General features: G+C 39.5%; 1 protein-coding gene across 5 annotated transcripts in view; it reads left to right on the top strand.

Moving 5' to 3' along the window:
• SLC44A1 (solute carrier family 44 member 1) overlaps positions 1–24,213 on the top strand; it is a 219,006-nt gene that overhangs the window by 57,385 nt on the left and 137,408 nt on the right. For all 5 annotated transcript variants that reach the window (XR_014064004.1, XM_081524921.1, XM_081524899.1 and 2 more), the window contains exon 3: positions 8,904–9,046. Coding sequence is in view for 4 of the 5 variants with exons in the window: in XM_081524921.1 (XP_081381047.1) it covers positions 8,904–9,046 (143 nt within the window). In the remaining variant the exon portion in view is untranslated. The remainder of the gene's footprint in view (positions 1–8,903; positions 9,047–24,213) is intronic.

Consider the following 24,213-nt stretch of genomic DNA (forward strand, 5'->3'; position numbering starts at 1 on the left):
AGGGACTCTCAAGAGTCTTCTCCAACACCACAGCTCAAAAGCATCAATTCTGCGGCGCTCAGCTTTCTTCACTGTCCAACTCTCACATCCATACATGACCACTGGAAAAACCATAGCCTTGACTAGACGGACTTTTGTTGGCAAAGTAATGTCTCTGCTTTTCAATATGCTATCTAGGTTGGCCATAACCTTCCTTCCAAGGAGTAAGCGTCTTTTAATTTCATGGCTGCAGTCACCATCAGCAGTGATTCTGGAGCCCAAAAAATAAAGTCTGACACTGTTTCCACTGTTTCCCCATCTATTTCCCATGAAGTGATGGGACCAGACGCCATGATCTTAGTTTTCTGAACGTTGAGCTTTAAGCCAACTTTTTCACTGTTCTCTTTCACCTTCATCAAGAGGCTCTTTAGTTCTTCTTCACTCTCTGCCATAAGGGTGGTGTCATCTGCATATCTGAGGTTATTGATATTTCTCCCGGCAATCTTGATTCCAGCTTGTGTTTCTTGCAGCCCAGCGTTTCTCATGATGTACTCTGCATATAAGTTAAATAAGCAGGGGGACAATATACAGCCTTGACGTACTCCTTTTCCTATTTGGAACCGGTCTGTTGTTCCATGTCCAGTTCTAACTGTTGCTTCCTGACCTGCATACAGGTTTCTCAAGAGACAGGTCAGATGGTCTGGTATTCCCATCTCTTTCAGAATTTTCCACAGTTTATTGTGATCCACACAGTCAAAGGCTTTGGCATAGTCAATAAAGCAGAAATAGATGTTTTTCTGGAACTCTCTTGCTTTTTTGATGATCCAGCGGATATTGGCAATTTGATCTCTGGTTCCTCTGCCTTTTCTAAAACCAGCTTGAACATCTGGAAGTTCACGGTTCACGTATTGCTGAAGCCTGGCTTGGAGAATTTTGAGCATTACTTTACTAGCATGTGAGATGAGTGCAATTGTGCGGTAGTTTGAGCATTCTTTGGCATTGCCTTTCTTTGGGATTGGAACGAAAACTGACCTTTTCCAGTCCTGTGGCCACTGCTGAGTTTTCCAAATTTGCTGGCATATCGAGTGCAGCACTTTCACAGCATCACCTTTGAGGATTTCAAATAGCTCAACTGGAATTCCATCACCTCCACTAGCTTTGTTCGTAGTGATGCTTTCTAAGGCCCACTTGACTTCACATTCCAGGATGTCTGGCTCTAGGTGAGTGATCACACCCTCATGATTATCTGAGTCATGAAGATCTTTTTTGTACAGTTCTTCTGTGTATTCTTGCCACCTCTTCTTAATATCTTCTGCCTCTGTTAGGTCCATACCATTTCTGTCCTTTATCGAGCCTATCTTTGCATGAAATGTTCCTTTGGTATCTCTAATTTTCTTGAAGAGATCTCTAGTCTTTCCCAATCTGTTGTTTTCCTCTATTTCTTTGCACTGATCGCTTAGGAAGGTTTTCTTATCTCTCCTTGCTATTCTTTGGAACTCTGCATTGAGATGGGAATATCTTTCCTTTTCTCCTTTGCTTTTCGCTTCTCTTCTCTTCCCAGCTATCTGTAAGGCCTCCTCAGACAGCCATTTTGCTTTTTTGCATTTCTTTTCCATGGGGATTTTCTTGATCCCTGTCTCCTGTACAATGTGACGAACCTCTGTCCATAGTTCATCAGGCACTCTGTCTATCAGGTCTAGTCCCTTAAATCTATTTGTCACTTCCACTGTTGAGCTAACATCAAATTTTACCATGTTGAATCTGCAGAAATCTCAAAGTTCTGTTACCCACCTTACTGGCACAACAGTAGACTAAAATTTTTTTTGTCTTCTAAATATTTGTTCTGTATGTTTTTGGTGATGGCGGTTTAGTCACTAAGTCTTGTCTGACTCTTGTGACCCTGTTGACTGTAACCCGCCAGGCTCCTCTGGCCATGGGATTTCCCAGGCAAGAATACTGGAGTAGGTTGCCATTTCCTTTTCCAGGGGATCTTCCCGACCCAGGGATGGAACCCGGGTTTCCTGCATTGCAGGTGGTCTCCTGCGTTGCAGATGAGTTCTTTACCGACTGAGTGATCAGGGAAGACTTGTATGTTTTTTAAGAGTTGCATTTCATTTTTGTCTTTAGATTTCATTCTGTAGTACCTTTAAGAGAAACATTCAACAAATATTTTTTGAGTGTTATCATGGGCTTGATGCTATCATATATATATTTAACTCACTAAATTCTCCCAATTACCCTATAAAATGAGTTTTATCCCCAGTTTACAGGCAAAATATAGTGAATATTAGCTTATCTAAGAATATACTGCTGCCCATGAGAGGCAAAAATAGAAAAGGAACTGGAATTTTCTGCCTATATCCATTTCATTTAGTGGCCAGTTGCTTCTGCTTTTATAGGCATTTTCTTTCTCAATCCTCTTACAGCCTATCATTCAAACCATATCTTTACTCACTGCTCTTACTTGCAGTTCTTTGCTCATTCCTTGGTATCAGCTCTCTAGTTCTGAAATATTTTAAGATCTTGTCATCTTTCACTCATCTTTACCACTAAATCTCTTTATTTACACATGTTTATCTCATCATAGATACATGTACCTCTCTTTTATTTCTTCTCCTACTTTTACTCTACCATATTTTATTTACCCATTTCTCATGTGATAGGGAGAAGGCAGTGGCACCCCACTCCAGTACTCTTGCCTGGAAAATCCCATGGACAGAAGAGCCTGGTAGGCTGCAGTCTGTGGGGTCGCGAAGAGTCGGTCACGACTGAGGTGACTTAGCAGTAGAATATTTTTTAAAGTAAATTTCTGTCAGTCTTTGATAGTTATCATCTCCTAGATTGGAGCTTATTCAATATTTTGAAATTATTGGACATATGCTTACCCTGTTCTAAAAATTACATGTTGAATTGTACCTCTTAATTTCTATTTTCCATTACTGTAGTATACAAGTGGTTCTCAACACTAACTACATATTAGAATTTGCTGGGATTAAAATAAAAATACTCATTTCTGGGCCCCACCCCATTGAATCTGATTTAATCTCTTTGATTCTAATATTCAGCCAGGGTTGAGACCCACTGTTGTAGGCACTGATAAACTATTGCAGTTTTAAGCAAGAAATGATATGACTGGGTTTAGAAAGATGGCCCTGGTAGCCAGTGTAAATGTAAAGTCATTGTAAAGGGCGAAGGGATTTCAGGCCACCACTTTGGAGGCTGATGCAATGGTTCAGATGAGTCTAAATGAGAGGTGAAAAACCTAAAATAAGGAAGTAGTAAAAGAGAGCAGGAGACAGATTGAAGAAGTGGAATCAATAATGTTTGATGTCATCAGTGTTGCAGGCAAGTGGGAAACAGATTAAGGATGACTAAGGGATTCTTGTATAAGCTTTTTTCAGCTCAGATCCTACTCCAGCTCTTTGTAGGTTCCAAATCACAGTTTCTGTGCACATGAAGGAACAAGAGTAGGATGGATAAACACAGTACAACTCTTAGTAGCCAAGCAGTCACTTGATTACCAATAAAGAATTCCTCAATAAGCATGACTTGTGGAATGAAGCTTGGGTCACATGAGCTCAAGGTTCTTCCCACCTTAGTTAGGCTTACTTCATTCTGTTCCAAGGAGAGGTATATGTGAAAAGAGTAGAGAAAAGAGATTCACTTGGACCAAATCTGCCCAGCTCATCTTACCACAAAAGTCAGGATAAAGAGAAGCTGGGGATCCCCTCCTGGCTCAGTGGTGAAGGATCCACCTGCCAATACTGGAGATGCAGGTTCAATCTCTGATCTGGGAAGATCCCACATGCTACGGAGCAGCTAAGCCCGTGTGCTACAACTACTGAGCCCATGTGCCTCAACTACTGAAGCCCACATGCCCTAGAGCCTGTGTTCCATAACAAGAAAAGCTACCTCAATGAGAAGCCTGTGCACCCCAACTGGAAATTAGCCCCTGTTTTCTGAAACTAGAGAAAAGCCCACACAGCAATGAAGACCCAACACAGCCAAAAATAAAAAAATAAAAAAAATTATATATATATATATATAAGAGGAGAGTCCTAAAAGGAGTACATACTCTGAAAGATAGAAGATACAGACAACTCATACAACTTATTCCTAATCGTTATTGTTGCTTACTATGGACTGGGTACTATTCTCTGCACTCGACACAGATTTAGTTTTCACAACTGCTCAATGCTACTCTGGTTATCGTCATTCCTATTTTACAGTTAAGGGGGCACAGGGACATGTTAAATAACTTGTCTAAGATTACATGGTGGCAGCATTGAACCCAGGAGAGAAGAGGAAGAAGGCAAGGCTTCAAGAGACAGTCTCTTCTTTGTTGCCTGGAATTGGAAACAACAGAAGTTGCTGTTGAGAACATGGACCTGTAGCACACAGTAACCTCACCTGCCAGTTAAATGTTGTCTACTCAATATTTCAGACTCTTTGAGCAAAGAGTTTATCATTACTGCTTCCTCTAGTGCAGAGTTAGAAAGCTAGAGTCCTCTCCCTCTGTATCTTAGCTGTGCAGTGTAGTCAGAAATGGTGCTTCTAATGGAGATGGGGCATATGCCGAAAGGGAAAGTCGTTTGGGGAAATGTGGGAGGAACTGAGTTGTGGACATGTAGGGTGTGTGGGTAGGGATAAGCAGTTGGAAATACAGAGTTGGAAATTTGGAGAATGATCTGGACTAGAGCTGAATTTTAGAGCCATTATTGCATAGGTCATCCCTTCAGACTGCTTTCAAGGACCTTTTTTATTTTATAGTCTTAGTCTAGTTCTCGGAGCGTAGTGTTTCTACCTCATTAACTATTGTGGAGCAGGCAGCACAAAGGGAAAGACTCAAAGACTCACTGAAGTGTTTAGTCACCTGTGTGATGGGCTGTGCTTTGCCAGGATCATAGAATAGGAAGAACAGCATGCCAGAAATTACCTTAAGGTCACCTGATCCAAATGACTGCCTGCTTTCTGTTAAATCCTTCGGTTTTTCTTTTTTTCTTTCTTTTTTTATTATTGTGGTAAAATATACATAACTTCCGTTTTCCCTGGTAGCTCAGCAGGAAAGAATCCACTTCTAATGCAGGAGACACAGGAGGCGCCAGTTCTGTCCCTGGGTTGGAAAGATCCCCTGGAGAAGGAAATGACAACCCACTCCAGTCTTCTTGCCTGGAAAATCCCGTGGACAGAGGAGCCTGGCAGGTTACAGTCCATGAGGTTGCAAAAGAGTCGGACACGACTGAGCAACTGAGCATACACACACATACACATATACATAACTTAAAATTTATTATTTTGACTATTTCTAAATGTACAGTTAAATCCATTTACTTTCAATCTACTCTTCTTCGCCACCCCCATATACTACATGCTCAGTCATTACAGTGGATCAAATGGGCCCATACTTCTCCCTGAAAGTATAGCCTAAAAAAGTTTACTCTGTTTCTATTAATAGTTTTCCTTAGAATCATAAAATTTTGGAATCGGAAAGGACTTTTGAGATTAATCTAATTCATTCCTAGTGACAGGTAAGGAGACTGAGGCTCAGAGAATTTAAAGGGATAAAGTGACTTAACCTGGGGTCATGAGTATTTGCTGATGGTTTCAGTTCTCAGTACATATTCTTTGTCTATGTTTTTTTAAATGTTCAGGCTGCCCATGAAATAGCCTCTCTGATTTTTGCTCCCTCATGCCCCATTATTATTTTTTTCTTTTGAGAATATCTCAGTTCTTTCAGGGTGAACTTGATATTTCCTAGACTTCCAACCATTCTTGTTTTTTCCTTCTTTCCTCTTTCTTAGAGTAATATATCCCATTAAACTTTAAAGAAATCCCGAAATCTGGCAGATTGCCGAAGCTTTTAAATTTATTTTTGAAATTTGTTTGCATAAGTATTAGTTCTGCATCAGACTTTCTAATCCTGTGCTGTTTGCTGGGCCCTAATAGCCTGCTGGTCTCAGAGTTCTTGGAAAAGGAAGAACAGAAGCCAAGTGTTACTCTAAGGTTTGACAAGTTAGTTACTAGCAGACTGACTCTAAGTGTTGTTTAAGGTAAGAGAGGTAGTCTTTGAGAAAAAATTCTGGATATATTTTCATTAATCCCTGGGAGAAGGCTGTAATCCTAAAGTCTTTATTCATACCTCGTCCCCACCCCCATGCATGTTTTGTTGACTTTTTTTTTTCTTCAGAGCAAAGCTAAGACCTCTACCTTGCTCAGTGATGTGGTAAAGGCTCCATGTGTGAAATTCAAACATTGCTTGTGAAATGAAACATGTCCTTTTTTTTGACTAAGAGTGAGTGAAACTAAGCCAAAACTCTTACTTGTGAACTAAACTTGTGATGTGAAGGGGAAATGAACACAGTCCATTAATTAGCAAATTGTTTTTCTCCCACATAGGCAATAGGCACTTATTAGTTGCCAGATCTTGCCTGTGATCTACCATCCCTGGTTTCTTTATCTGATTTCAGTCGCCTTCTATTTGTGATTAGATTTGTCTGCTCCTTCTCACTCTCTCTTGAAATAGCAGTTCTGAAAGCACTTCAGTGGCTCAGTCATTTTAAGATTTTAACCATGATTCTATTCCTTATGAATAGACTTCCTTTCTCTCTAGTGATTGCTCCCTACTACAGGTGTATAAAAGCTTTCCTTATCCCCCTTACAACTTGCTTCATTAATGTGATTTCCTTCTGCTAAATAACACCCTATCTGCCTCTTGGAGCCATTGAATTATAGAGTACATTCTGTAAAGTTTCTTTCACCCTGTTTTAATTTCATGTACCACATTTTTTCTCATCTGAAACTATATTGCTTCCTGCATTTGGATTTCACAATTTTTTTAAAAAAGGAGATTGTCTTTTTAATTATATTTGGCCTAGTTCCGCATTGTCACTACTTGTACCATATGGGACATCTCCAGGATAACAGTCATGGTTTCTCTCTCTCTTATTAGCTTTCTATTCCCCTTCCTTTCCCTCCTACAGCTTCTCACCCTCTCTACTCTAATGCTTTGGGAAGCTACTAAGAAGTTTAAATGGCCTGTGTGAAAATATGTCAGTGTCCCATTTTACCATATATATGAAACATTTATAATTTATACTCTGCCTACATCCCAGAGGGATATGAGGTGGTCTATAACTAAAAAACACAAACACACACATGCACAAAAACACACACACGTACATTTCCAACAGTAGTGTTAATAATAGTCATAAAGGGACTTCAGAAACCATTGAAGGCCATCTGTAACACAAAGTACTTATCAAACATAAGAAGAACATTTCTATAAAAAGTGAAAGAAGAACATAACCTTTTAATTATGCAAGAGCTTTGCTATTTTAGACTAGTAGTGAAAGAAGATGGTAATTGTGGTCTGAATGTTTCTCTGTAATGACAAAATGACTGACAATATTTCTCACTTCCCCTCCACCCCCTAGAAAATTTTTTCCCCAAAATTTAGAACTGAAGAGATTTTCGGTTAATCCCCAGTTACTGTTATCAACTTCTTTAGTCTGACTTTTTCATTAGCAGCTACAGTATATTGACTACCTGCTGTGTACAGACCCAGCTAAAAGTTAGAGATGCGTTACCTCATGTAGGCCCCATCATTTGGCTTTGAAATAGTTGATATTACCTTTTGTCAGAGATGAGGAGGAAACAGTCTAAGAAGGTAAATGGATCAAGGTTATATAGGTGGTAGGTGGTAAATGGTAGAGTAAGGGTTTGAATCCAGATCTTTCTGGATCCTCTTTGTATTACTCTCTGATGCCTCTCGTTAAAGAACTGTATTGGAAAGGTTAGCCGTTAACCTTAGTATCTTTTGTTAAAGATAACAGAAACTCAAATCTTTTAGTGACCGCATTGCAAGAATATATCTTAACCTCTGTCTTTTCTCCCAATTCAGTTTATTAATAGTGACTCACCTTATTTCCTGTTCTTATGCCCAGTAGCCTGCAGTTGAGTGTAGGGTTTATTGCTTTGCTTTGATCAATGCATCCTTGACTTGGCAAGCGTGATGCAGTTCTAAAGCGAGTACCATTTGCCGTTGGCACTGTGGTGAAGCATATCCCCATGAAATGAAGTGACCTCTGTGGCACATGGACCCAGGGCCTCACTGTCCTTGAGTCTCTAATATTCAGAGCATGAATGTACTTCACTGTATAATTCTTTGGCTTCCACACAACTTTATTGCAGGAAGAAAACAGAAGTGTTGTGTGTACTGAAATGATAATTCAAAACCCACATACCTATTGTTCTTTGAATTTTTGTCTTTCATCTGTTGCTATTCTTCATTTACCGGAACTCTTTGACAACCAAATAATACTAAAGAATGGGGACTTCCCTGATGGTCCAGTGGCTAAGACTCTGAACTCCCAATGCAGGGGGCCCCAGCTTCAATTCCTGGTCAGGGAACTAGATCCCACATGCTACAACTAAGATCCAGTATAGTCAAATAAATAAATATTAAAAAAAAAAATTTAAAGAATGAAGAAAGCTGGGTTTGAGTCTTATGCCCTGATCTTTACTAGCTTCTATGGCCTTGGGTGACTTATTTACCCTCTCTGGGCCTCAGTTTCCCCATCATGAGGATTAGAGATAATGTATGGTGAGCAGCTGGTACAGATCCTGGCATCGAGCAGATGTTCAGTACAAAGAAGCTGCTATTATTATTATTATAAAATGCAAAGACATACTTATGATGTAAAAGCTTGAGATTTGTTTTGTTATTGTAGTAAATAGTGTTTCCCTGTGGACTTCTTTGTATAGCTTATGTGAAACCCGAGGAAAACAGTAGAATAGTGTTTGCAATAAGGAAAGAGAGCTCTTTGTTCCCTTCAGTGGACAAAAGAAGCTCATTATCGTATCAAGTAGTGGCTGTTGCTATTGAAATGGTTTATTTGTATGTTTTTTTCTGTTTTTTCCCCTAGGGATTTATTTGTGGCTTTTCAGTAGCAACAGGTGCAGCAGCAAGACTAGTATCAGGATACGACAGCTATGGAAATATCTGTGGGCAGAAAAATGCAGAGTTGGAAGCAATACCAAACAGTGGCATGGACCACACCCATCGGAAGTGAGTAGACTGTGGCTGAATGGTGAACATTGTGGGAACTTGAAAGGGGAGGGGACGTCCTGATTTTCTTACTGTTATAAAGATAATATCTTACTGATTATTATTCTTATATGCTTCCTGTTGTGTTTTTTTTTTTTAACTGTGCACTTGAATCATTTCTGGTTTTGGTCTATAAATACATTTATCAGGAAACAAAATTAGGTGCTATGTTAAAATGGCCTACCTTGAGGTTTTAATGAGTAGATGCTGATTTGAGAGAGTTACTCTTGTACTTGTACCCTGTTTTCCCATTAGCCTTTAGGCTGTACCTTAAGTTTTAACCCAGAAAACAATATAATATTTTTCTTCCTAAGACTACTTGATGGAAGGCAGAGGGATAATGGATTTTGACACAGTAAAGTTATAATGAAACATTTTGTGATGCATCATTTATAAATACACACTGATTTCCAATTTTAGAAAAGATATATTTTCTTTGTCAGACTTTGAAATTTCTTTCGGGTTTTCAAGGTTCAGGTTTTGGATTTCTTGAAATTCCTGACTTAATCACTTCTTTTGTTCAAAAGAGCTATTATTTCATTTTTACTGTCTATGGGGAAAAAGATATCTTATCAAATGTATTGTATGTATGATGTCAATATATTTGTTCAAACTGTGTATTTATGCCCATCAAACTTTATTAGACAGGTCTAATAAATAAAGACAGGTCTTTAGAATTAATCAAACTAATTTTAAGGTTAGCAAATTCCACTAGTGAACTTTATAGGAGAAGGCTAATGCAAATAAAAACATTTTTTAGACTGTAGTTCTATAATATTTGGAGAGATATAATAACTATTTATTGTTAAATAAGTATGTTGGTTAAATCTGGGCCCCTACTAAAGTAGATTAATTTGATAAATTAAAAAACTTGAAAAAATCCAAATAGTTAATCTTAAGAGAGATTTCTCCATTTAATGAAGGAATAATGCAGTTCAAATAAAAAATTTTAAATAGTAATAACATATATTTGTATAGGATGCAATAGTCAACAAGTATATAATACCAACCTGTGAGATGGGGGTAGCAAAGGCTTAGAGAGGTTGAAATGACCTCCCCAGAAGTCTGATGGGCAGTGGACTGTCCAAGACAGACCATGAGCTTTTCTCTTGATAGGTACCTGCATCCCTTAACAGGAGAAGTGAAAATTGGACTCAAGAGCATAATTTGGAGGATTATTTCATTTGTCCTTCTTTTTGATTGCTTTATGAAATTACACAAATTTTAGGCTTTGTGTTATTTGCTGTAGCAAATCTACCCATGTATTTTGTTTTTACTTCTCATTTTGGAACAGTTTTAGACTCAGAGAAGTGCAAAAATAGTAGAGTTTTGCATATCTTTTTTTTGAAGGTAGTGTCCAATATTATATACTCTTTAATGCTGTTGAGATGTACCAAACATAAGATATTACCATTTGGGTAATTGAGGAGACAGGAGAAAAAGGACTCTAGTTGCTTGGGTTTACTGCTCACATGAGGTCATGATCATTTTTATGGCTCCCTTTTAACTTGCTAGTAACTCCAAGCATGTTCTTATCATAAAGTTTGTGTAATTGTCAGTTCATCCTTAACCTTTTGGAGGTTCATTTGGTTAATTTTTAAGAAATATTTTATTTTATATTGGAGTATAAGTGAGTAGGGGGCACGAGAGATGTGGGAGGAGCCCCAGAGGAGGAAATGGCAATCTACCCCAGTATTCTTGCCTAGAAAATTCCATGGAGAGAGGAGCCTGATGGGCTACAGTTCGTGGGGTCACAAAGGGTCAGACACAATTGAACGCGCGCGCACACACACACACACGTTCACACAGGTGATTAACACTGTTGTGTTAGTTTCAGGTGTATAGCAAAGTGATTGTTATACATTGACCTGTATCTATTCTTTTTCAGATTCTTTTCCCATTTAGATTGTTATACTGAGCAGAGTTCCCTGTGCTATGCAGTAGATCCTTGTTGGTTATCCATTCTAAATATAGCAGTGTGTACATGTCAATCCCAAACTCAATTTTTAATTTCAAATCCTCAGATTATTCTATGTACATTTTGGCCTCTTGCAAAGAAAGCCTGCTTATTATTCTGAAAAAGTGGTTCCTTTTCCCTGAGTGCTTAGCATAGTTGGGACACACTCATGGATAGCTGTAGGGTAATCCCTCAAGTATAGCAATGCCTTAACTTATGTATCCATGTTAAAATTTATTTTTGATCTCTACTTCTTCTTCTTTGCACATGAACATTTTAGTCCTGAGCCATTTAAGTATTTCTGTCTATGAAAGTGAAAGTGACGGTCGCTCACCATGTCCACTCTTTGCAACCCCATGGATTGTAGCCTGCCAGGCTCCTATGTCCATGGAGTTCTCTAGGCAAGAATACTAGAGTGGGTAGCCATTCCCTTCTCTAGGAGATCTTCCCAACCCAGGGATTGAACCTGGATCTCCTGCATTACAGGCAGATTCTTTACCATCTGAGCAACCAGGGAAGCCTATTTCTATCTATAATTGGTAACTTTTTATAAATGAGTGGTACAGTTTTGAATGTACCTTTCTAAGATAAGTCTATACTACTTGGATTTGAAAGGAGATAGACAGTCTTTGTGTTTATGAGAGTCCCTTGGACTGCAAGGAGATCCAACCAGTCAGTCCTAAAGGAAATCAATCCTGAATATTCATTGGAAGGACTGATGCTGAAGCTGGAACTCCAATACTTTGGCCACCTGATGCAAAGAACTGACTCATTTGAAAAGACCCTGGGAAAGATTGAAGGTGGGAGTAGAAGAGGATGACAGAGGATGAGATGGTTGGATGGCATCACCGATTCAATGGACATGAGTTTGAGTAAACTCCAAGAGTTGGTGATGGACAGGGAGGCCTGGGCGAGCTGCAGTCCATGGGGCTGCAAAGAGTCAGACACAACTGAGCGACTGAACTGACTGAACTGAACTGAACCTATACTCCATTCTCTCTCTCTTTTTTTTTCCTGCCAAATGTGTTGATTTTCTCCTTTTTCACACATACATCTTTGGCTTTATTATAAATACCACACGCTTCCATTCCTACAGGATTTTTTATACCTGTTTTGTCTTGACCTTGATCATTTTCTCCCATCCCTTATCCTTAGCACCTAGTACCTGATACTTACTAGGGCCTCTACACATAGTTGTTAAATAGGTTAATGAATGAATCCTCTAAAATATTGAATACAGCTAACTTTCTTGCCTTCATGAATTTTTTTTTTATCCTATCAGAAAAAAATAAATCCTTCTCTTCTTCATGTGGCTAAATTCTATTCATCTTTCAGATCTCAGTATAACTGTTACTTCCCAGAAAGGTATTTTTTTAAGCTCATAATTTAAGTTCCATTGTGTCCTGTAATATGTGTAATTATACATTTATTTCATCATTATTTGTTAAATGTTTGTCTCTTCTAAGTTTCATGAAAGCAGAGGTGAGGTCTGTTTTGTTCATGGCTATATCCTCTGTACCTAGAATGTAATAGACACTCAAATATTTGTTGGATGGGTAAATAAACTTATTTATTTTTGAATATGTTCTCAGTGAATTAGATTCAGAGGATCTGAGTATTTTAAGGTTATTCATGCATTTTGCTGACTGTCTTTCCATAAAGTCTTGTTCTATTTACATTCCCACTGACAGTGTCTGAGATTGCTTTATCTTTGCTAGTATTATTAGTTTTTGTACAAATTTGATTCACCCACAGAATGATATTTTATAGTTTTAATTTGCATGTCTTTGATTATTCATGAGTGTGAAACCACCGCCCCGCCCCCCCCCCCATATGTTTGTTGGCCTCTCCTGAAGACTGTTGTGCTAGCACATCTATTCTTGGTCTTCTTATCTCTAATCCTCTCCATCCTTTATGCTGTGATAGGATTAAGTTCTTTAAAGCCCTTTTTACTGTCATTTCCCTGCTCAAGAGCCTTTCCTTTTGTGTTGTTACCTATTGAAAATGAGCCCACTCAGCCCTGGCATGACCTCGACCCCATGTACCTCTGCAATCTCCCCTTGCTGTTTCTCAGTGCAGTGGTGCCACTTTCCGTGATATTCAGTTGATTCAGTCTCTGTGCTGTGTCTCTACCTCTCTGCCAGTCTGAATTCTTGAAAGAACGTGGGACTTATACCCTCTCTATGGAATATTTCTTTTTTTTCTTTTTTTTTTTTTTATAAATTTATTTATTTTAGTTGGAGGCTAATTACTTTACAATATTGTAATAGTTTTTGCCATACATTGACATGGATCAGCCATGGGTTTACATATTTCAAAGCTACCTTTATCCCAGAACTTTATATTGGATTTCTGTTGCCTTTAAGTTGTTGTCTAATTACACTGTGCTACTCATCTGCCTATATTAATGATCAGTTGCTGCTGCTGCTGCTGCTGCTAAGTCGCTTCAGTCGTGTCCGACTCTGTGCGACCCCATAGACGGCAGTCCACCAGGCTCCCCTGTCCCTGGGATTCTTCAGGCAAGAACACGAGTGGGTTGCCATTTCCTTCTCCAATGCATGAAAGTGAAAAGTGAAAGTGAAGTCGCTCAGTCGTGTCCAACTCTTAGCGACCCCATGGACTGCAGCCCACCTGGCTCCTTCCGTCCATGGGATTTTCCAGGCAAGAGTACTGGAGTGGGGTGCCATTGCCTTCTACGAATGATCAGTTGCTAGGTAACAATATTGCCATAAACATAATGGCTTACAACAGGAGACACTTACTATGTCACAGTTCCTGTGGGTCAGGAATCTGGATGTGGCTTAGCTGGACTCTTGCTTCAGTCTTTTACAAGGTTGCCACAAGATGTTGATTAGAGCTGGGGTTCTCCTGGGGAAGTTCCCCTACCAAGCTCAGGTGGTTGTTGGCAGCACGCAGTCCTCGATGATTGGTAAACCGAGAGCCTTAACTCTTTACTGGCTATCAGCCAAAGGCCACCTTCAGTGCTTGCTACATGGGCCTCTCCATATGGCAGCTTACTTCAAAGCCAACAGGAGAGGGTGTCAATACAGAGAGATACAGATACAGAGAGTCTGTTAGCAAGATGGAAGTTACAATATTATATAACGTAACTGTGCAAGTGATAACCCCTCACCGTTGCCATATTCTACTGATTAGAAGCAGGTCACAGGCCCCACCCAAATTTAACGGGAGGATTCTGAATTATAGGAGGTAGGGGTAATTAGGGCCTTTTAGAGCCTGAAACGGAGAAGGCAATGGCACCCCACTCCAGTACTCTTGCCTGGGAAACCCCATGGATGGAGGAGCCTGGTAGGCTGCAGCCCATGGGGTCGCGAAGAGTCGGACACGACTGAGCGACTTCACTTTCACTTTTCACTTTAATGCACTGGAGGAGGAAATGGCAACCCACTCCAGTATTCTTGCCTGGAGAATCCCAGGGACGGAGGAGCCTGGTGGACTGCCGTCTAGGGGGTCGCACAGAGTCGGACACGACTGACGTGACTTAGCAGCAGCGACAGCAGAGTCTGAAAGCCATACTGCCCAACTCTGTCTCCCTGGAGCACCATGTTTTTTATGACTCCCAGATTTCAGTACTCAAGAGTTATTTCACAGGGGCTTGTTGAATTACAATAAAATAGGAAGGAGCTAAGTCAAGAGGGACATGAGAAGGAGAATGTCTTTGACCTATTCTAACCAGAAAATTTAAGATTCTAAGATGACTATAAGAACTCTATTTGTAGTTAAAAAGTTTGTATTTTATTTATTTTTTTATCATTTTAATTAATATGTTTTTAGTAATAAAGATGTATAGGAACATGGCAGACAATATTTTATGAGATACTGGAATGCCTCAACTTCAAATGGATTATGTCCCAAAGTTAATTTTTAAGTCAGTTGGATGAGATGTGTAAAATTTTTCTGCATAGAAACAATGCTATAAATAAGGCTCTGAGGCTGGGTCAACCTGGAAAAGCTCATTTATCTTAGAACCATAAAGTGCCAGAGCTGAAAGGGATCTTTAAGATTATCTAGTGGGTAACCTCCTTAAAGCATCACATCAAATACATGTAAGCACCAACGAAGGCCCAGAGAAAAAAGTGGTTTGTATTTATAGCTGAGCTCTGGTGGTAATGGTCCTATAAAACATGGGCATGGCTTATAGCCAAATTTTATTTTTTGGTAGAAAAGATTAAGGTGGTAATGATATATTTTGAACTGATTGACGATTCCAAAAAACTTATCTCTTCTGCCACATTCTACACTGCCTATCATTTTCAAAACCAGAAAGCTAGTCTTAGAGTGTATGTGTCAATTTTTAGACAGAGAGAATCATTATTATTATAGAAAGTGTTCCCGGAAAAGAAGCCCCCATCTTCCATACCAAATTTGATAAAGCAGAGATGCTTCTATTTCTGAGATACCTGAATTAGTATATATGAGGACTATATGGTGCAAAGCGTCGTGCTCTTCTGACCCCTGGTAAGATGACTGGGGAGGCATTGTGTTTTTACCATGGATACTCCCTTTTTCTGGGTGCCTGGGATGGAATAGGCTGTGGCAAGGTGGCAGTGCTCTTGGTCTACATAGGCTATTACAAAGCCAGGTGAGGGTGTGTAGGGAATTGCTTTTAATCATTTTGATATAGGCATTTTATTATTAATAGGACTCTGTTCTCCATTCTGCAGACAATCCTAAGACACAGCTTAGTGTCCACTTTCTTTGTTACTCTAAGAAATTTTCCCAGTATATCTCACTTATCAATATTGATTTTTCCGCAGAGGTTCTGAAGGTGTATTTTTTGCACAAATCTAACTTCCTTATCTTTTTGGCTTTTCTCTAAGGAAGCCATTAAAGTCCTTATCGCTGATAAAGGCTCTGTGGTCCTAAAATGCCTCTCAGATTTCAGATAAATCAGTGTTAACAAGATGTACAGGAAGTAAGCTTCTGAGGAGGTTGATGGCATGCATGTGTGAGTAAAATCTATCAGGGGCATTTTGTTTGAGACCTTTTTCAATTCCTTACGTAACCTTTAGCAGGGTATCTAGTGTGAGTTTTTCTTCTTTTCTTTAACTGTCTCATCTCCCAGAAATTCACAGCTTAAAATGTTTGTGCTCTAAGGGCCCTTGAGATCACTGAGCCCCTTCATTTTACAGGCGAAGAAACTGGAGTTTAGGAAACGTCAGTGAACTGACAAAAACAGTAATATCAGGACTAGTCTTCCACTCCATGCTTAGTCTAGTGGTCTTTGCATTATATGCTATACTCTGGTAAGCTACACAGTGATTCCCTTTCTCACCCTTTTTGCTTTCAGGGCCTCTCACTTCCAGCATTTAAAATGAAAGAAACTTTTAGTAGAACCTGTAAAGAAGGACAGGTTATATAAATTAATAAAGTTATAACTAAAGAAACTTTGAAAGGAACCAAAATACCTATACAATCTCTGGAGGCTTTGAATAATTTGCAGACAATCTTATGTGTTTCTTTTTCTGTCAGACAAAGAATATGAATACTAATGATGAAATGCATTATACTTATTTCACATTTGAACATTTTTTACCATTTGTATGTGTTAAATATTCATTGAAAAACGGGTAGTTTAAAACTGATGTTACTTTCTTAGTAAGATAATTGTTAATAGGCAATAGTCTTATTTTAAAGAAACTCTAATTTTATAATCTCAACCTGAATACAGAACAGGACTTTAGTGGCCACTAATTACCTTCTCTAAAGCTCAGAATTCTGTAGGCTTAGTGTCTGGTTTAGTCTACCCGATGATTGCTAACTACTACCGTGTTTCTTTCTTTTTTTTTTGATTGAAGTATTGTTGATATCGTCTTCCCAGGTGGCCTAGTGTTAAAGAATCCACGTGCCAAGCAGGAGATGTGTGTTCAGTCCCTGGGTCAGAAAGATCCCCTGGAGAAGGAAATGGCAACCCATTCCAGTATTCTTGCCTGGGAATTCCGGTAGACAGAAGAGTCTGTCAGTCTATCATCCATGGGGTCGCAAAGAGTCGGGCACGACTTAGTGACTAAACAGCAGCAGCAGCAGCATAGTTGATGTACAATACTGTATAAAGCTTATTAACTTTTATAAAGGCTTATTGATTATTTAGGGGATTGGCAGTGATATTATACCCATATGTAGAATGTGTTTACTCTTTAAACTACTCATGAGCAGATTGCCAAGCTTTCTGGGACTAGACTATGCTATATAACCATATATTTTAGGAAGAACTTTATAAAAAAAAATTATAATATAAAACATACCTCTTTGAAGATTTTTTAAAGAGTTATCAAACCTCGTTGATCGTGCATACCTGTCTCTGTTTGGAAAAAAATAGAAAAGTAAAGATAAAATTTGCCAGAATACTCACTTTGAGGATCCTTTTATCAGCTCTGTACAGTTCTTCATGTTTATATGATTGAGACTTACTTCTCTTCCTCTCAATGACTTTAATCAAATTACTGCCTACTAAATAACTATCCTTCACCAGTCTCTAAAATTCTATTATTTTATTAGTCCTCAGCAAACGTTTATTGAAAATCTACTGTGTTCTAGAAACCTTTATTAAGAATAACAAAATAAGAAACAACCTAAATGGCTGAAAAAAAAAAGATTTGGTTAAATTCATTCACTCATGAATTATATTTCTTGGGCATCTACTTGGGGCTAAGCTTTGGAGACTATACTCTTGATAAAAATAGGCACACTTTTATCTCATGGAAATTACAGTCTAGTGGAGAAAACAGAACTTAAAATCATCATATAATCATAAATGTTATTACAGCTGTCAAAAGTGTTATGAAAGGTGAGATATAAGGGTACCAAACAGGTTATAACAGGAGGACCTGGTCCAGCCTGAATACTACAGAACAGTAAAAATGATGGTACAGAATTCCATCCATTGACATGGAATAGCCACATAATGCTATTAAGGGGAAGATAAAATTATAAATCAGTATTTATCTTGTGATTTTTATATATATTATATATATATAAAATACATGTACAAAGTGTAGAATGACATGAAAATATTAATAGTATGGTTAACTGTTGAATTATGGATCTTTTAAAATTTCTTTTATATTTATTTCTTTTTTCCCTAAGTTTTCTGCAATCAATATATATTGTTTGGACAATTAAAAAAAAATTAGAGTTAAAAAAAAAAAGGTCATTCGCAGTCCCTGTCTTTGAAGAACTTGCATCCTGGTGAGGAAAACAAAATACACAGACACACTGATGGTGCAATGTGGGAATCCTATGAAAGTTTTATATATTGAAAGCTGGGTAACTTCAGTTTCCTTGGTTCCTAACTGCAGGCTGGTGGGGACAGGAAGGCAATTTGATGGTAGCCCTGGGACCACCACTATGTTCAGTTCTATTGCTTCTGTAACAAATTGCTGTAAACTAAGTGCCTTAAAACAGCAAAGTTCTCTAAATCTGAATTCTGTTCACAGCATGGTTCAGCTGGTTCCCTGCCCCAGGTTTCCCAAGGCTGAAATCAGAGGTTTGGCAGGGCTGTGTTCCTCACTAGAGGCTCTTGGGAATCAATCTTCTTTCAGGCTCATTCAGGCTGTTGGCTGAGTTCAGTTTCATGTGGCTGTAGGATGAGGTTGCATTTCCTTGCTGGCTATCAGCCTGGCGTCATTCTCAGCTTCTAGAGGTAACCTGTGTATTTTATAGCCTGTATTCTGTGGCTCATGGTCCTTTTCCTTTAACAGCCGTGGGTCAGAGCTTCTTATGCTTCCGTCTCTCTGACTTCCCCTTCGTTAGAGTTGCATCTTAATTCTAGATTGTCCATGTGGGTAGGCAAATCTCTCAGCCAATGACTCGGGGTTCAGGAACAGTGTCATTTAAAGTAAGGGTTTTAGACCCCCCAGTTAGGTGAGTTGGGGATTCAAAGCAGGACTTGCGTTCTAGCAGGGTGAAGTCAGATAAAGTAGATCTGTGGAAGGAGGGCACACACACTGATGGTGGGGTAGGTGAGAGCCAAAGATAGATGGTCACGTGCATTCTGAGCCAAGAGGTGGTTTCAGGAGCCCATCTGTGGTGAGGATGGTATTCTAGTTAGAGTGCTCAACCTGTTTGTGTTGGCTGAAGAACATCATCTACAGGTTGGAGCTCCGCAGGCCAGCCTGAAGCCTGGTGAAAACTGGTTCACACAGTAAAGAGCTTACTACTCTGTCTTGCCGAGTTGTGGTGGCTCAGGGCAGGTAGTGGCATTTGTCTGCTGTGCTGGGTTTTGTTTGCAGAGTGTCCAGGGTGTTAAGAGCAGCCCAATAGATATCTGCTCATTCCCCCACTTAGGGATAACTTTGAACAAATGGACATACTTTGAGCATTTGATAAGTTTGCCTTTGTTTGGAGGGAAAGCACTCTCCTCTCTGCCCTTCTGTCAAGTACTCTCTGACTCCAGCATTAGCCTACCACCTGTCCTAGTTTGGCTGAACACGAAAAAGAACAGCCTAGATAGATACCTGGGCCTCCCACGTGGCTCAGTGATAAAGAACCTACCTGCCAACGCAAGAGACGCGGGTTCGATCCCTGGGTCATGAAGATCCCCTGGTGGAGGAAATGACAACCCACTCCAGTATTCTTGCCTGGAAAATCCTATGGGCAGAGGAGCCTGCAATGTTAAAGAAGCCCTTCAGTCCACTTAGTGTCCACAAAGTGTTGGACACAACTGAGTGACTGAGCACACACACATAGATACTTCACTTTAACTTGCCATTTGTGGGCTCATTTGCCCACAAGTTTACAAGCATTTGGAAACAGTAACATTTATGGTGTTCTATGGAAATTTATTGTGTTATTTATGCCATTTTTTCCCCCTAATTTTTCATTTTTCTCTCATGGAAAATGTTAGAAGTTATAAAAACAATAACTACGTTTTCAGAAGACAAATTTATGGGGCATCTTTGGAAAATATTTTTTGTCATTTCATGACTGCAGACTCTTTAGCCTGAATTTCTAAAACACTTTTTACAAAGTTACGTCTGTATTGCTAGTAAACTTCTATCTCTAGGATAATAGTTGCTCTGGATAATACTGCTAGGAATTTGAAAGAAGAGATCCAGTTGCATGCTATAGGAAATTTAGAACTTGAAATGTTGAGCAGATTCTAAATCAGGAAGTAAACAGCCACTTAACAGAATTAGATGACAGGCATGCACCTAGGAAAGGGAGGGATGGTTGGTTTCTCTGTGTGTTCCCTGCCTAGGTTGTACACTTGACATGTCTAATTTAAACAACTGATTGCACATGCTAACACAGAGTCTTACTAGTTGGGCTGGTTCCAGGTTAACCAGGCAGCTGTAAAGGTTCTTTGTCATTTTGTCATTGTATATAGGCTTATAGGGGAATGGCTACCCACTCCAGTATTCTTACCTGGAGAATTCCATGGACAGAGGAGCCTGGCAGTCCATGGCTGGCTGGCAGGCTGCAGTCCATGGTGTCGCAAAGAGTCAGACGTGACTGAGTGTCTGACAGTTACACTTTTCACTTTCACATAGGCTTATCAGTGTGACCTTTGTAATTTGCTTAGGTAATTATTAAACATTTCAACTATGAATTTTATAGTCATCGATTTTCCACCTATTTATGTTTATCTGGTTGTGAATGTTGAGGGCAACAGAGAAGTTAGAAGATACACAGTCCACACATGACCACCCTCACTGCTGACACTACGGACAAGTTCAGGGGTCCACAAGACCAACCTTAGGTTCAATGATTTTCCAGAAAACCTCACAGAACTTGCTGAAATCTATTACAGTTATAGTTTATTACAAAACTATTAGGGAAAGCAAACAGATTTTAAGAGAAGCTCTACTGTTGTTCCCCCCTTGGAGTCAGGGCATGTTTCTTGCCTGGCATTGATTGGGATAATATACATGAAATTGTTGCCAGCTGGGAAGCTCACCGAAGCTTCAGTCTTCAGAATTTTATTAGGGCTCCCCATTATGCAAGCATGATTCATTGTCCAGGTAGCTGACGCAGTTTCAGCCCCTCTGGTCAGGTTGATACCATATAATCCAGAACTCCTGGTCTACATGACATTGCTAATCTTTCTCTGGGTGGTCAGCTTCTACCTTAAATCCTGTCTGGTGTGGCCTGCCTCCAGCCTTCACACTGTTAGACTACCTGTCATGACTGAAATTTTAGGCAAATAAAGACACTCCTACAAGGCTTAGAAATTAAATCTTTCAAAAGCCCAGGGCAAAGTCCAGACCTCTTCCTGAGTAGAGGTTAAAATTCTTACCACCCACTCAGACTTTAGGTTGGATTTTGTAAAATGTATTGTTCACGATGAAATTTAAAGTATGTTGTGGTCTTATTAAGGTATGACTTACATATAGTTCAGTTCAGTTCAGTCGCTCAGTCGTGTCCGACTCTCTGCGACCCCATGAATTGCAGCACGCCAGGCCTCTCTGTCCATCACCAACTCCCGGAGTCTACCCAAACCCATGTTCATCGAGTCGGTGATGCCATCCAACCATCTCATCCTCTGTCGTCCCCTTCTCCTCCCGCCCCCAATCCTACCCAGCGTTAGGGTCTTTTCCAATGAGTCAACCCTTCGCATGAGGTGGCCAAAGTATTGGAGTTTCAGCTTCAACATCAGACCTTCCAATGAACACCCAGGATTGATCTCTTTTAGGATAGATTGATTGGATCTCCTTGCAGTCCAAGAAACTCTCAAGAGTCTTCTCCAACACCACAGTTCAAAAGCATCAATTCTGCAGCACTCAGCTTTCTTCACCGTCCAACTCTCACATCCATACATGACCACTGGAAAAACCATAGTCTTGACTAGACAGACTTTTGTTGGCAAAGTAATGTCTCTGCTTTTAAACATGCTATCTAGGTTGGCCATAACCTTCCTTCCAAGTAGTAAGCATCTTTTAATTTCATGGCTGCAGTCACCATCAGCAGTGATTCTGGAGCCCAAAAAAGTAAAGTCTGACACTGTTTCCACTGTTTCCCCATCTATTTCCCATGGAGTGATGGGACCAGATGCCATGATCTTAGTTTTCTGAACGTTGAGCTTTAAGCCAACTTTTTCACTCTCCTCCTTCACCTTCATCAAGAGGCTCTTTAGTTCTTCTTCACTTTCTGCCATAAGGGTGGTGTCATCCGCATATCTGAGGTTATTGATATTTCTCCCGGCAATCTTGATTCCAGCTTGTGTTTCTTCCAGCCCAGCGTTTCTCATGATGTACTCTGCATATAAGTTAAATAAGCAGGGTGACAATATACAGCCTTGACGTACTCCTTTTCCTATTTGGAACCAGTCTGTTGTTCCATGTCCAGTTCTAACTGTTGCTTCCTGACCTGCATACAGGTTTCTCAAGAGACAGGTCAGATGGTCTGGTATTCCCATCTCTTTCAGAATTTTCCACAGTTTATTGTGATCCACACAGTCAAAGGCTTTGGCATAGTCAATAAAGCAGAAATAGACGTTTTTCTGGAACTCTCTTGCTTTTTTGATGATCCAGCGGATATTGGCAATTTGATCTCTGGTTCCTCTGCCTTTTCTAAAACCAGCTTGAACATCTGGAAGTTCACGGTTCACGTATTGCTGAAGCCTGGCTTGGAGAATTTTGAGTATTACTTTACTAGCATGTGAGATGAGTGCAATTGTGCGGTAGTTTGAGCATTCTTTGGCATTGCCTTTCTTTGGGATTGGAACGAAAACTGACCTTTTCCAGTCCTGTGGCCACTGCTGAGTTTTCCAAATTTGCTGGCATATCTAGTGCAGCACTTTCACAGCATCACCTTTGAGGATTTGAAATAGCTCAACTGGAATTCCATCACCTCCACTAGCTTTGTTCGTAGTGATGCTTTCTAAGGCCCACTTGACTTCACATTCCAAGATGTCTGGCTCTAGGTGAGTGATCACACCATCGTGATTATCTGTGTCGTGAAGATCTTTTTTGTACAGTTCTTCTGTGTATTCTTGCCACCTCTTCTTAATATCTTCTGCTTCTGTTAGGTCCATACCATTTCTGTCCTTTATCGAGCCTATCTTTGTGTGAAATGTTCCCTTGGTATCTCTAATTTTCTTGAAGAGGTCTCTCGTCTTTCCCAATCTGTTGTTTTCCTCTATTTGTTTGCACTGATCGCTGAGGAAGGCTTTCTTATCTCTCCTTGCTATTCTTTGGAACTCTGCATTCAGACGAGAATATCTTTCCTTTTCTCCTTTGCTTTTCGCTTCTCTTCTCTTCCCAGCTATCTGTAAGGCCTCCTCAGACAGCCATTTTGCTTTTTTGCATTTCTTTTCCATGGGGATTTTCTTGATCCCTGTCTCCTGTACAATGTGACGAACCTCTGTCCATAGTTCATCAGGCATTCTGTCTACCAGGTATACATATAGTAATTTACCGATTTTAATTGTATAGTTTTGGTAACTGTATGCAGTCATGTGCCCTCTATCATAATCCATACTTCTTTTCCCACCACAGTCTTTGCCCTCCAACAACCACTCATCTGTTTTCTGTCACTATAGTTTTTTTTTTTCTTATTTTAATATTTATTTATTTGGCTGCACAGGAGTCTTAGTTGTGGCAAGGCAGAGTATTCAGTTGTAGCATGTGGGATCTAGTTCCCTAATCAGGGATTGAACTCAGGCCCCCTGCCTTGGGAGCACAGAGTCTTAGCCACTGGACCACCAGGGAAGTCCCCCTTGTTAGTATAGTTTTACCTTTTCTAGAATTTCTTATATATACATGGAGGTGTACAGTGTGGAGTATTTTGTGTCTCACTTTTTTTTCCATGTAGCATAATAATGTGAGTCATCCATTTGTCAAATATATTCATAGTTGTTTTTTTTTTTATTCCTGGGTAGTATTTCATTGTGTGGATATATCATGTTTTGTTTATCTGTTCATCAGTTTTTGGATATGTGGGGTTTTCCATGCTTAAAAATTATTTTTTTTCTATTGTGAATAAGTTTTTTGAAAATGTGTGTACATGATGTTGTATGAAGATCTATTTTATTACTCTTGGGTAGATCCCTAGGGTTGGTATTGCTGAGTCATATGACTCGCAGTCATTTGAGCTTATGTTTAACTTTATAAGAAATTAACAAACTATTTTACTAGGAAAGGAGATTTACAGCTGCTCCATCTCTTCACTTTGTAATCAGTCTTTAATCTTAACTATTCTAGGAAATGTA

The sequence above is a fragment of the Giraffa tippelskirchi genome, chromosome 1, assembly GCF_054371585.1.
Source record: "Giraffa tippelskirchi isolate mGirTip1 chromosome 1, T2T-mGirTip1v1.2.pri, whole genome shotgun sequence".
NCBI classification, from domain to species: domain Eukaryota; kingdom Metazoa; phylum Chordata; class Mammalia; order Artiodactyla; family Giraffidae; genus Giraffa; species Giraffa tippelskirchi.